This window comes from Protopterus annectens, chromosome 9.part0 (genome assembly GCF_019279795.1).
Source record: "Protopterus annectens isolate FY-2018-M chromosome 9.part0, PAN1.0, whole genome shotgun sequence".
NCBI lineage: Eukaryota > Metazoa > Chordata > Ceratodontiformes > Protopteridae > Protopterus > Protopterus annectens.
The window spans coordinates 1415754342-1415768933 of NC_056743.1; the positions used below are offsets into that span (position 1 = coordinate 1415754342).

The 14592-nt window shown below is 39.2% G+C and overlaps 1 protein-coding gene across 1 annotated transcript in view; it reads right to left on the minus strand.

Annotated features, from left to right (window-relative positions):
* Window positions 1–234: 234 nt before the first annotated feature.
* Window positions 235–14592, minus strand: part of LOC122812096 (ADP-ribosylation factor-like protein 3) — a 369684-nt gene continuing 355326 nt past the window's right edge. The window contains exon 6 of the mRNA XM_044084375.1: window positions 235–977. Coding sequence (XP_043940310.1) covers window positions 921–977 — 57 coding nt within the window. The 3' untranslated portion in view covers window positions 235–920. The remainder of the gene's footprint in view (window positions 978–14592) is intronic.

The window sequence follows — 14592 nt, forward strand, 5'->3', positions numbered from 1 at the left end:
TGAGCTCCAGACAGTGGTTTCTCATATAATCATTATTTGCTACATTGTTATTTAGCAATAAAAATCAGCAAACAAGATCTGAGGTATGGAAGGGGGCTACAGCATTATGGGTAAGGGAGAAGCCCGAGAGTTTGCAGCAGCCACGAGCTGTAAAAAACGGCCAAGTCAGATCCAAGGATTGGATCCGAATCCACATGTTGAGGACTAATGAAAAGGGACAACACAGATGGAATGTTATGGTGAGTACATAACTTCTTTTTTTATTGAATTAAAGGTTCTGTAATTCACATAAGAAGAGTTTCCTGTCTACCACAAGCATTCATTCTTGTAGGAATTCAATCTGGAAGAACTGAAGAGAGTAGGGAACAGTATAGAATATGCCATGCTGGAAAACATATTTATATAATGTTGCTTTGGCTATATAACAGTATATGTGATGTATAGCATTTGAAATTGTGAAATTCTTAACATAGTTTGATTACTTTTATATAAATGTAAGTTTGCCTGTCACAGGTGATAATTCAGTGAAGGCTTTTAAAAAATGTAATATGCCACAGAACCTCACAGTACCTATGTTGGTACCTAAGCAAAACATGAAACCAGCCCTGGCGTCTCAAAAAGAATATGGAAAAATTCTGGCTGAAGAAAAGGTGGATAAACCCAAATGTTATGATCTACTGTTACAGTGGCCTTTTCTCAAACAAATGTTATAGCAAGAATCTTACAGCCAACTGTATTTCTCTTTACAGCTTTCAGCGGGGCATGTTTTACTGTACTCTCATTCCGCTTTCTTCACTGGTAAAAAAGTATTACCCCTCTATTCATCAAAACTGAGAGATGAATTTAAAGCTTATATTTTATGGACTGTTCAATAAATAATTGTAATTTACAAAGAGACATCTCTTCTTAATTGTCTTCTTTCATTGATGCCCTTTCTTCTTCCCTGTCATGTTCTTACAAACCCAAGTCATTCCTTCCTGTAACAAAAGGAAAAGCAGATAGTTATTTAGGAGTTAATATCCATGACTTTTTTCAGCTCTTAATGGTTATTTCATTTTTAATATTTTTATACAGCTTCCTTGAACAGAACTGATCTAGTAGCTTCTCCACTTTTCTATTTCCATCTGTAGAATTGCATGAAGCGTGATGCACATTCTCTTCCTATTGTTTGTCATAACTACATGTAGTACTGTACAAGCCTCAGACCCTTAAGATGAAACAACATTTCCAACGGATGAAATTTCTGTCCATGATACATGACAGCATTTCATTTTAGTCATATATGGGGATGAAAGAAACACTGCACACAATCTGCCTCAAAGTTTGAGACAGGAATGGAGGATGATTTACTACAAGCTCACCACAAGGTCTGCAGAAGATTTTTTTATTTTTCAGATGTAATTAGGGTAAAATTTCTGACTAGATGTGAAAGTAGCAAAATGTATTGTTTAGGACAGGTCAGACAGATGTATTAACTAAAGACAAAAGATATTTGAGTTTTTAATTCAGGGTTGATTGTTCTTTTCAGGCATGCCAGTTCCCTGGCTCCATTAGAGTCATAATTACCGATCCTAGATTTTTGGTATGTTTTGGTGACAGGAGCACTTATATGAGAACATACAATCTTTAATGACTAGTCAAGGGCAACAAGTAAAAGTCAGCAAAGGAAATGTAAGCCAAACAGGTTAGGCAGAAAGTTTGCAGTGAGATGGGCTTTATCTGTTCAAAGTTTGTCCTTAACTCACCCAAGTCTAAAATGCCTTTTTTGTATACTTTCAGTTCATACCATACCACCTTAGGGCATCCAGAACGTTTTGGATCTGGCTTCTTTAACGAAGTGACTTATCAGCTAATAATAGCACTAGAAAGGACAAGGAGTTATTAACAAAATGACACTAAGATTGTTAGTCTAGGATTTCCTGCAGTGGAGAAATTAATTTTTGTTAACCACTTATTATTCATATGTTCAAATTTATGCTCATATTTTCACAACGGGGAGACTTACATGTTACTGAGGTGTATGGTGTGAAATATCCATGTTGGAGGCAGGATAATTCACTGTCTTTGCTGGTTTATGTTGCACTACACTGGAAATATTGACAGCTTTGTTGGTAATTATGAAAATAAGCAATATTTCCATATGTACTTAATACTTCAAAACTGAGCGACTTACAAACTGTTGCATGGCATTAAATGAAACTTTACACGTTATTGAAAACTGTTTTTGATATTTGTACTGAAAGTTGCTCATCTTGAGAGTATTATTTGATGTCCTTACATTCACTGCTGCAGTATTCATTACTTATGGGATTCCCTGCCATGAAGCCTGTTGTCTGGCTAGTCTACCAAAGTCTACTGTTGCTTTAAGTTATGTTAAACATCATCTACATATTCGTTACGTAGTGTAGGGCATAAAGGTGATGTGTCATTCTTCATGGCTTCTTAGAAGGGCCTACTGTTGCTTCTTCCTTCCAAGTTTCTTCTTGAGCTTTGGCACTCTCCCATAAATAATGAATACTGCAGTGGTGAATGTAAGGACATAGTACAGTTCTGTAAAATCTTATCATAACCGTAGATGTCCTTTCCTTCACAGCTGCAGTATTCACTCCCTCCCTCCATCCCCCTGATCTGTTTTCCTTCCTGGATGTGCAGGTGCTCTGGTTTTCCTTGGACTGTTATTCCTACTGGGACAATCAGTTCTGAGGATGGTACGCTTGAATGTCACCTTTATGGCCTACACTACATGAAGATTGAGTAGGTGACATTCAGCATACCTTAAAGCAATGTTAGACTTTGGTAGACTGGCTGGATGAAGGGATTCACGGCAGGGAATCCCATAAGTAATGAATACTGCAACGGTGAAGGCAAGGACATCTACCTACCATTATGGTACGATTTTACACAACTATACGTTTTGCTAATTATACAATTAAGCATGTGTTTTCACATGTCTGTAAATATCTCAATAAACATGCACTTACAGACAAATTTCTTGTTATATGAAAGCTTATGTCTGGTTAACAAAAGTGTGCTACCACTATATGCCTAGATTGTACAGTTTTCAAGATATGCAAAATTTGTTTGTGAAAGTTTACAAAAAATACAGTTTGGGGTTTGTGTTCATTATAATATATTACAGTATTTATGGAAAATACTATGTCTACACAATTACCACTGTAAAGAATACAGATAATACTGATAACATTGCTATTTATAATGTTTTAATAGCTTTTATTCTTCACAGAATATTTACATTTCTTTATCTTATGCTTTTCAACTTTATTTTTCAGAAGATGTTCTGAAATGCAAGATGTATATAAGCTGCTAGAGGTGTGACATTCCACACCACGTAAGTGTTAATGAGTTTAAGTCATTATGGTGTAATATATCTAATTAACACTTAAGTTGTGCTCCTCTTCTGTTCAATAAGCCACAGGCATGTCAGACCTACTGGAAAAATATTATAACCCTACCTCTTCTGTAAGACATCTACTAGTTAGTACTCCTAAAAATAAGCAAACATAAACAGTGTCAGCACAAAAAGACACTTTGGTTTCTCTCATCCACAGTTGCTGTCTTGTCTTTCTTCAGAAATCTTGAACTGCCTCCAGCAATCTTTCTCTTGTCCTATATGTTAATGCAGTGATATCTTGCTTCTTTCATCACCCTCTTAATGAAGTGTATTCATTCACTTCTTTCATAAACTACTGTATCCAGCATTGTTGTATGCCCCAAACACTGTGTTTATTTCTTTCATTTGAAGAGAAGTATATTTTGAAAAGTGTTTGCAGGCATGTGTCAAAATACAGTCTGATGCTTTTTATGCTAGAAGCACAATACGATTTTAGTGACTCCCATTTAGACTACCTCTGCTTTGCCTGTTATTTCTGGGCCTGTCTCCTAAAACTGGACTTGTCATTCCAGGTAAATTGTAATAATAAACAACACAGTGCCAACACTGCATTCTCTCATTTTTTTCTGGGACTACATCATAGACAGATAATGCAGTAATCATCTAAAAAACTTTATTGCCTAGTCCTGCATTTGAGTTCCTCAGTTTCCACTTGCACATACTATTACTGACAATGTCAAGTAAATCACTTATTAGGCTCATGCTAGCAGGGCACTCCAAAATAAAAGATACTATTGCTTATTGGGTTTTACCCAGTTAAAAGTAAAATAAAACAGAATATGTCTCTGTGAATCCCTGCATGCTCACAGCATTACTGACTACTTTTTTCTGAATCACTATACCATGAAAAAGTCCACAGTTTCTGGCAGCTCAGACTCTCCTTCCCCATTTAACTCACTCAAGCCTAAAACGCTTTTTTGTACACTTCCAGTTCACACCCACACTGCCTTATGGCATCCAGGCCTTTTTTGGGTCTGCCTTCTTTAACTAAGTGGCTTACCAGCTAACAATAGGCAGCATTAGAATGGGCACGGAGTTATTAACAAAATGACACTAAGACTGTTAGTCTAAGATGTTCTACACTGGAGAAATTAATCTTTGTTGCCACTTATTATAGGTTCATAGGTTAGTACTAAGCTATCGGCCCTAGGGCATATACAAGCCTAGCCATAACAATTCCCTGGATATTTCTTCTCACAATATTTACTTCCCTGGACCCCTGTTTAGCAGGGCGACTGATGTGACCCCCTGGAGTGAATTTCCTATCTCCCATCCAATCGTCAAGGTTCATTTTGAAGAGGGCCAAGGAGGCACTCTGCTTAACATGTATGGGTACTCTATTACAGAGCATGGGGAGTCTCTGGGTCAGGAACCTATCCCTCCAGCATGTTTTATTCATTGTGATGACAAGGTTTAGATCCCTAGAGCGTGTAGCTCTGAGGGATTGGGATTTCTTTAAGTGGAGCATGTCCAACAGCTCAGGGTTTGACATGACCTTGTATGTTAAGTAGAGATCACCTCTGAGTAGACGATATGCCACAGAGTACAGCTGGAGTTTTTTTAGATGGTCAGCATAGGGCATCTGCTTTAGGCCTCTGATTCTTTTAGTGAGGTATTTCTGCGGCCTTTCCAGCTATTGCAGATGTCTTGTGAGGTACATACCAAACGGGGCGTTGTACTCTATAATGGGTCTAGTGAGGGATGACTACAGTGGGACAATGACCTCCTTTTTTCTGGATGAAAAGCACTTAGTGATGAACAGAATGATTTCCTGACTGTTGTGGCAATGTGGTTATCGAAGTTGAGACCTCTGTCCACCTGTGTCCCTAAGTCTCTCATCACACTTTCAGTGTTAAGTGTACTGCCACCTATGTGGTAACTCATGGGTACATGTTTTTTCCCAAAGGGGATAACTATACATTTCTTGGCGTTAAGTTTGAGCCCATGGCTCTGGCACCAAAATGTATATTCTTATTTTCATAACTGAGAGACCTGTATTTTATTGAGGTGTATGCTATGAAACACCAGTTTGGGAGACAGGATAATTTACTGTCACTGCTGGTTTATATCACACTATATTGGAAATATTGCTAGTTGTTTGCTAGTGATAGTGAAAATAACCAATATTTCTATATGTACTTAAAACTTAAAAAAAACTGAGTGACTTACAAACTGTTGCATGGCATTAAGTGAAACTTTAGGTGTTGTTGAAGAAAACAGTCTTTTGCTATTTGTGCTATAATTTGCACATCTTGAGAGATATCCAGTATTATCTGTTTAGGTAATTTTATAATTAAGCATATATTTTCACATTTCTATAGATATCTCAATAAGGGTGTATGTATAAAGTAATTTCTTGTTATCGTGTTAGCATTTGTGTCTGGTTAACAAAAATGTTCTAGTAATATATGTCTAGGCTGAACAGTTTTCAAAATATGGAAATTTGTTTGTGAAAGTTTACAAAAATATAATTTGAGGTTTGTATGCATTATATTACAGTATTTGTGGAAAACACTATGAATGCACTGACTATTATCACTGTAAAGAATACTTCCTACTAATAACAAAAAAAAACAAAAATTGACAGGCCAAAAAAGAGCCATAAAGATGATAGAGTGGACTACTGAGAACAAGAAAGAAATTATGTATTGTTACTACTATGCAAAAAGCCCAGAATTTCCAGATAGAAAATATTCAAAAAGGTTAGGAGAGAAATTAGAGGCAAGGAAAATACTTGCACAAGAAAAAATACCAAAAGCTTCAATTGCAAATTTGTGTTCATTAATACAACAGATTCTTGAAAAACTTTATATAGACTAGGAAACCATGGACCATTTGGAGAAAGAAGTGACTGAGGAAGTGTGAAATATAAAGAACAAAACCTCGAGATTTTTTAAAGGTATAAAAAAGAAACGTGGACATGGGAAAGAGAGATATGGCACAATACTATTTGTGCAAAGGAGAAAGCCAAACTAATCAGTATGAAAAGGCAGCTCCAAAGATATTTGAAAAAAAAATATAGGAAATTTTCACAATACAAAAAATACCATCATAGAGTGAATGTAGAACAGAAGATTAGTAAAGCAAAAGTTAAATAAATAGAAGCTGAAATTATGAAATACCTGCAAAGTGAAGGATTTAGTGTAGGAAGTATAACATATGTTTTATCTGCACTTTTTTCAAATAATACAACATTTTAATTGATTTATTTGTGTTGCATTGAATATTAACCGACCTGGAAGTTTTGACTCTGTTTTTTCAGTTAGTGCTTGCTAGAATTTTATTGCCTATTAGTAATTTCAGGCAGGAGTAGTCTCATTCATTGATATCCTGTCACTGCCTAATTAAGTGGTACATTTTGAAATATTTTCTGCTTAAAACCTCAGCTTTGCCTGGCGAAGATCTAGCTGTATTCAACTCGTTGTATAAGAGAATTTAAGTACCTTTTATCTGCACTTTTTTCAAATAATACAGCATTTTAATTGATTTATTTGTGTTGCATTGAATATTAACTGAACTGGAAGTTTTGACTCTGTTTTTTTCAGTTAGTTCTCCACCCACCCTCCCTGTTTCTGTTTTGGTGTTTAATCTTGGTGGCTTTGAAACTGCCCGCCCCTCTTGTAAATTTGTGTTTGGATACTCCTTCTGGGCCCATCTCATTTGCTCACTCAACTTAGTGCAGTGAGATCATCTTCTGATTTCAGGCACTCCTACTGTGTACAAAGAGAGCATCTGGGAAAGAAAAAAAAATAAGCTTGTTTCCTGCCTTTCCTGTAAGTAGTCTAGACTGTTTGTAGGCTTCTGAGCCCCCAAGCCTTTCTGTGTTGGAGAGAAGCCTTCTAGCTTAATTTTGTTTCTTTGAACTAGCCAATTTTCTAGTTTCAGCACTCAAATCTGTTTCTTTGAACTCAGCACTTGTTCAGAACTCATTGTAAGCACTAAATAAGCTACAAATTACTACAGCACTCAACTTTCCTCACCTGTCTAGAGGAAAGCAGTTTTAGTACTTAATAAATAAGAACCTATCCAGGCATGTCTAAGGGTCAGCTCCCGGTGATTTCTCCTGTCTACCTGATGAATCTGGGCATCTTGGGGCAATGCAGCAATTGCCTCATGTACACAGACAACCCTCTCCTCCTACCACCCAACACTACAACCTGTGAGAGATGCACTTATATAGCCAAACTGGAAGCAAAGCTCTCTTCACCCGAGACTGGGCTAGACAGTCAGGAGGAGCAGGTAAACACTTGCACCACACCACACTCATCACATAGTCCCTCAAAACCTAAACCACCAAAACACACACATAGAAACACAAAACACACACCTACATTTGTGGAGGCTCTCAATAAAAACCTGCCCAAGCATCAGGAACCTCCAAAGCACAAACACAAGCAAACACCCCCCCCAACACAACCCAAATGACACATAGCCCAGAAACTCAGTGTGCCACTCAACCACAGCCCATAAGGAATAACAACGTACCCAACACTCTAGTCATAGGTAACTCTATAGTCAGGCACACTGATGTTCCACTCACTAGGCTAAACAAGGAGAAAGTTACTGTCAGCTGCTTGTCAGGTGCCAGGATCTGCCACATAACACACTCACTCAGGTCACTCCACAACAAGTACAAATATGGCACTGTCATTGTCCATGTTGGTGTGAATGACCTGAGACGTACCTTCCTGGACTACATGAAAAGAGACATGGTGGAGCTCTCCGATCTTGTAGCCCAAGCAGGTATGACCCTAGCCCTGAGTAGCATCCTGCCATCACCCAGAATGATACCACAGTACAAGGGCAAAATGATTGACTTCAACAATTGACTAAGCTTCTGGTGACATTCTAAGGGGATCCAGTATTTGTCTGCCTGGGACAACATGATCAACAGACCACGATGCTTTGCCACAGATGGCCTGCACCTGTCGCCCTTGGGATTCCGGATACTGGCTAAGGATCTTGCCACCCCTATAGTGCCTTCTTAAGGCAAGGTTCAAATGACAAATTCACCACTGTAACAGGTACAAGCAAGCAAAATCTGAGGGTAATGCTACTCAATCCTAGAAGTCTACACATTAAAATGCACTCACTTGAGGCACTCCTTAAAATGGAGAACATCGACATCTGTGCAGTGACAGAGACCTGGGTCAAAGCTCCAGAGAGCACCCCTGCATTACCAGGCTATAATTCATACCACACCTTTCGGCCACCTAACCCGGAATGAAGCACTAAAGTTGGAGGAGTGTCCATATTCATTAAGGATATCCACACCTCCAGGCTAGTTGCACAGCATAATGCATCTGAGATTATCCAAGTGCAACTAACTCTGGGCAAGACCACAATCCAAACTGTAACTTGCTACAGACCCCCCCACCATGCCCCAGCACTCCCACTCCTCATTTCTTGATACACTGGAAAGTATTAGGGTACAGCCCAACACCCTAATAATGGGTAATTTCAACTACCCCACCATTAATTGGGAAAACTACTCATGTACCAAATCTTTTGCTCAACGTTTTCTGGAATTCATAAATTCCAATGCCTTGGATCAACTTATTCACTTCCCCACCATGGGCAGCAATATCCTAGACCTGGTCATTACCAACATGGGCAACTGGTGTTCCACACCAGAGGTCAATTCCTCGTTGGTCAGATCCAACCACAAGCTAATCACCCTAGACATCCACATCCCGCCCCCACCCCCAATTAGGGAAACCACCATAAAAATGTCTCTAAAGTCAACTTCACACTTCTTAAGACAGAAGTTGAAATCTTCATGACACCCATGCAGACAGACAATAGAGGTACGACTGCTGAATCCTACAAAAAATGCACTTTATAAGCACTTACACAAGTGCATGAATCATGCTATACCTAATAGAACCAAGATGCTATCCTCCAAAAAAAGGAAGCCAATCTGATGGTCCTCTACCATAAACAAACTCTACAACAGAAGAAAGAAACTGTTGCAAAAAAGAGTAAAGTCCCATGACTGGAGGAACTCCGCGGTCAACCTCAGTAAGAAGCTGAGATCCCTTATAAAATCCTCCAAAGCTAGTTACAAAAACAAAATTTCCACTGACTCTAAAGACAACCACAAAGCATTCTATAGCTATGTCAAGAATCTCAATGGCAACACCCAGATCTGCTCTGAGTTACTGCACAATGGCACTAAATATACAGAACCAACTGATATTGCCAACATCCTGGCAGATAGGTTCAGTGCTAACTTTACCCCCCTCTCACCTCCTAGAGGGCCCATCTCTATACCGGAAGAATGCAAAGTTCCTGTAATCATGGCTGCACAGGTAAAAAAAACACTCTCCAAAGCCAAGAACACAGCATCCATGGGACCTGACAATATCCCAGGCTGTGTTCTACACAAACTACAGAATGAACTGGCACCCTACCTAAGTACCATGTTCAATCATAGCCTCACCTCAGGCTTTGTGCCCACTGAATGGTGCACCGTGACAGTTATCCCACTCCACAAAGGGGGAGCCACAACGGACCCCGCGAACTACCGCCCCATTAGCCTGATGAGCCTGGTCTGCAAGGCCATGGAACTCATAAACAAAGACATTGGTAATTTCCAAACTCTGGACCCTACCCAGTTCGGATTTGTAAAAGGCAGATCATGTCTCCTAAACCTGATTGACGTCTTTGAAGCAGTCACCAAAGCCATAGATGAGGGTAAAGTGGTTTACACAGCTTATCTAGATCTCGCCAATGCTTTTGACACCACCCCCCACTCTGGAATTATAGATAAGCTCACTAAACTAGGTATAAATCCCTATGTCACAAGATGGGTTGCCAACTGGCTCATGGACAGAACCCACATTGTGAAAGTAGCAAACTCCAAATCCGACTTCAGACCAGTGACAAGTGGAGTACACAGGGTTCAGTCCTGGGACCTCTCCTGTTTGGTACCTACTTCTCTGAACTACAGGCTAACACAGAAGGTCTTTGGCTAACAAAGTTTGCAGATGACTGCAAACTAGGAGCCATAATCAAAACTCCTAATGATGTGGACATACTACAAAAGGGCCTCACTGAAACAGATACCTGGTGTCAAAGCCATGGCCTGAAGCTCAATGCCAAAAAGTGAATTGTCATCCACTTTGGTAAAAACTTTGTACCCATGAACTACCACATAGCTGGTAGTCTACTTAATGCTGAAAATGTGACAAGAGACCTTGGGACACAGGTGGACAGTAGTCTCTCCTTTGATAATCACATCGCCACAGTGGTCAGGAAATCCTTCTAGGCTCACCTCATTACAAAAGGTTTCTCATTCAGAAAAAAAGAGATCATTGTTCCCCTCTACACATCACTCATTAGACCCATTATAGAGTACAACACTCCTTTTGGTATGTACCTCACAAGACATCTACAACAACTGGAAAGGCCACAGAAATACCTCACAAAGGGGATTACTGGCCTCAAACAGATGCCCTATGCAGACCGTTTAAAATAACTCCAGCTTTACTCCGTCGCATATCGCCTACTCAGAGGCGATCTCTGCCTAACATACAAAGCTATGTCAAACCCAGTGCTGTTGGACATGCTCCACTTAAAGAAATCCCAATCCCTCTGAGCTACATGCTCTAGGGACCTAAACCTTGTCACCACAATAAACAGAACATGCTGGAGGGATAGATTCCTGTCCCAGAGACTTCCCATACTCTGGAACAGACTACCTATCTATGGCAAACAGAGCTTCTCATTAGCACTCTTCAAGAAAAATCTTGATGATTGGATGGGAAATAGGAAATTCACACCAGGGATCACTTCTGGGCTCTGCTCAACAGGGGCACAGGAAAATAATTTTCTTGGGTGGCGAAAGCCAGGGTACATTTTTGGCTAGGCTTATATAGGCCCTAGGGTCAATAGCCTAGTACCTACCTATGAACCTATGAACCTATGTCACAGCATGATGGAATGATAAGTTCCCAAAGTAAGGATAAACAGGTGGAGCTGGAGACATCTGAAGAAGAAATAGGGATGTGGGAAAGAAAAAGAGTCTGCCCCCCCCGATGTGAAAACAATGTGCGTACTTTTAGTAAACATTAACAGCCTTGAAGAATCCAGTGTTTTGGCTTTTTATTATCCTATTATCAGCTTGTCTCCACTGAAATTTACGAAAAAAATGTAGTCATGTGCTACAGCCTCAAAGACAAGCTGAAACATTTATTGATAAAGTAAACTTTTCAGTATATTCAGTGTTCTCATATTTACTTGTTTCCAATTAAAACTTATTAGATTAAAACAAGGGTCTTAATTCAGATATTCACATATGCAAAAGTAAGAAAAAACATTATCAGCTCTATATATATTATGGTGTCATTTTGCTCCCCATCCCCCACCTCAACAACCCAAGGTTACAGCCTATTAACGTAAACATCCCTTTGTCTAGTCTTTCTTTTGTTTTTGCACTGCAATGCCTACATTTCTTAATACTAAAAAGGAAGAAAGAAAGATAAGTAGAAGAAGAAGAAGAAGAAGAAAGGCATCTGTTTACATTAGTAACTTTATCACATACAAGAACAACTAAAATAATTATAAAACATACAATTTATATTATGAAAAGTTTCACAGAAATACTGTTAAGAACAGAAATTGTTTTACTTACAGTTGCCTTTTTCCTTCTTCTTCCCCTCCCCAGTGTCCTTCCAAACATTAAACAGCCTCAAAAACATGTTTATTTCATCATGGTTTGGTATTTTCTAGATTTTAACACCACTCTGGAACTATTTACAGGTTTTTAAATATTTTATGTGTAATTTCGGAGTCTGACCACATGGAGTCTGGCATCTTGAAGTAATTCTGATTGTTTTGTCTGCCTCTAGGTATCCCAAAATGCACTGCTTGTCTGTACAAAATTACATCACACAGGCCTCTTTCTTCCTAAAGCTCCTGTCACTGCACTGATTTTACATGCATACACTGCTGTCTTTCAGTCAGTTTTAAGTAACATTTTGTGCCTTTGAATGATTACTTAAAACACAAACAGTGCAATTGCCACAGAACAGACTTTCAAAGTGCTTTTTACTGTTGCTTCTTTTTAGAAAAGTTAAACTGCAGTCTTTTGTGAAGCCTGAATTGTACTACTTTGACTAATCTCCTCTCCGCCTTCACATCTAACTTATCTAGCTGTCAAAGCGCAAAGGTAATTTGAGCTGTTACCTGCTGTGATTGACAGCTCACAACAGGAGACTTGACTTGTGTACTATTTTCTTCTTCTAGCCTGTACTTTCTGTATGGGTAGGGGAAGGACAAGGGAGCTGTGACGTCACAGCATACATGGGTTTTAGGACGGTCATGGTGATGTCGGTATGGGGAGGGAATTGGGCAGATAACTACCTGTATTCTGTGGCCTTGATGATATCAATGAATTGGAGACAGCAGCAAGGTTTTCTAGGCTGGGACAAACATTTTTTGAAAGTAAAACCACCGCAGTATATTAAGGTAATGTTCTAATGGAGAGAAACAGTTGACTTAAAATATTTTAAATGCTATATTTTTGTTTATTCATAGCAGTGACAATAAATAGGGAGAAAAATGACAGAGAAGTTGAGCATTTAATAATAGAATCTCATTGCTGTCCTTTAAAAAAGTCAACAAAAGTCCACTCTTTCCAATTTTTCTTATGCATCCATATTTCACAAATGTGATTAGTGAATAAATGTGAGAATGCAAATCTTCAATTTCCATGTTTGGCTTCTTCCTGTTCATCTCCATCTCTCAAATCAAGATTCTGGTTCATTTCCCAAGTGCTCTCAATTCTTCTAGTCAGTGTCTGTGCTTTTACCTCAAAGCATTTTAATTTGGAACAGTGGAAAAGGTTTCACTGGCAACATCTCTCTGTGTATGAAGGCATAGATAAGCTGTTAATTTGGCTAGGGATTGTGTTATAACAGTTAAACCTGCTGCCTCTGGATCTGTGGTTCATTCAAAGTCAATTTGTGTGGATATGTCAAGTAATATGTCAGGGATGCTCTTAGTAGCCAGATACAACCTTATAGATTTCATGGATTGTGTCTTCTATGTAACTACTGGAATTTCTCTGTGTATCTCTGTGCTTCATCCATCTCTGTGGTATAGATGGATAATGATGATGATGATGATGATGATGATGATGATGACCAGAATCTGACTAGTGGATCAGGCATTGGAAGTGCCAAGTAAAGGAGAATGGTAATGAGAGGCCAGTGCTGGCTCCTCCATCTTGGGGGTTTGGAGTGGTGGTTCTGGTGAAATGATCACCACCATGCAGGTGGAGGCTTGCATAGCATTGGAAACAGTCAATACCTGAGTCATGAGACTGAAGTTTCCAAGCTGATGATGGTAGCCTTCATTATTGCATATCTAGAAGCAGCAATGTACATGGAGAAGTTATAGCATTCTGCATAGTGATATGAATACTCATGGCAGCCATGTGGAGGTGGGGTTGGGGCTTGATATGAGCACCCAACTGCCCACGTAATGAGGGCTTCCAAAGTCAATCCTTGAACATGCCAGAAACATGGCAGCAGCAGGGGAGTGGGCAGGAAGAGAATCATTGGTGACGGCAGTCCTCCTTCAGGGTCCCTTGGATTGCTAGTGCAAGACAGTTTGGAATGTTGGCTGGCCACAAGATGGTTGATTTTTCCATGGATGATCACTGCACAAACAGTCTTCATACCTGTCCTGATGTCAGTGGGCATGTGTTACTAATAGGGACCCGATGGGCTCAGAATTGTTGGAGGAGGCTGATCATTGGTAAGTAAAAAGCACAAAGAAAAATTATCTTGGGATTCTGGGACTTTGCTTTCAAGTTCTGTGTAACAGTATGGTGAAAGGTACTAACAGTGTTCTGGTGGTTTGCTTGTATCAGTTTTTGGGATTGCCTACTAAAAGGTAGGAAAGGCACACAAATATGATTGACATCAATACTATGAGTTTATCAGCAGTGATTAGCTTTTGTGGAGAATTAAGAGATGATATGAATATTTGTGCGGCTGTATACAATAGTCAACTTTGTGAGGCTAAGTAAATGTTTCCTTTCTACAAAATAGAAAACCTACATACAAAACCATTCTTATCAAAGATGTGTGGAGTGCTGACTGTGAATTTCAGCTACCTACCCCAAAAGCATTAGTTCTTTTATGCCACAAGTTTTGAGGTCATTCCTAACA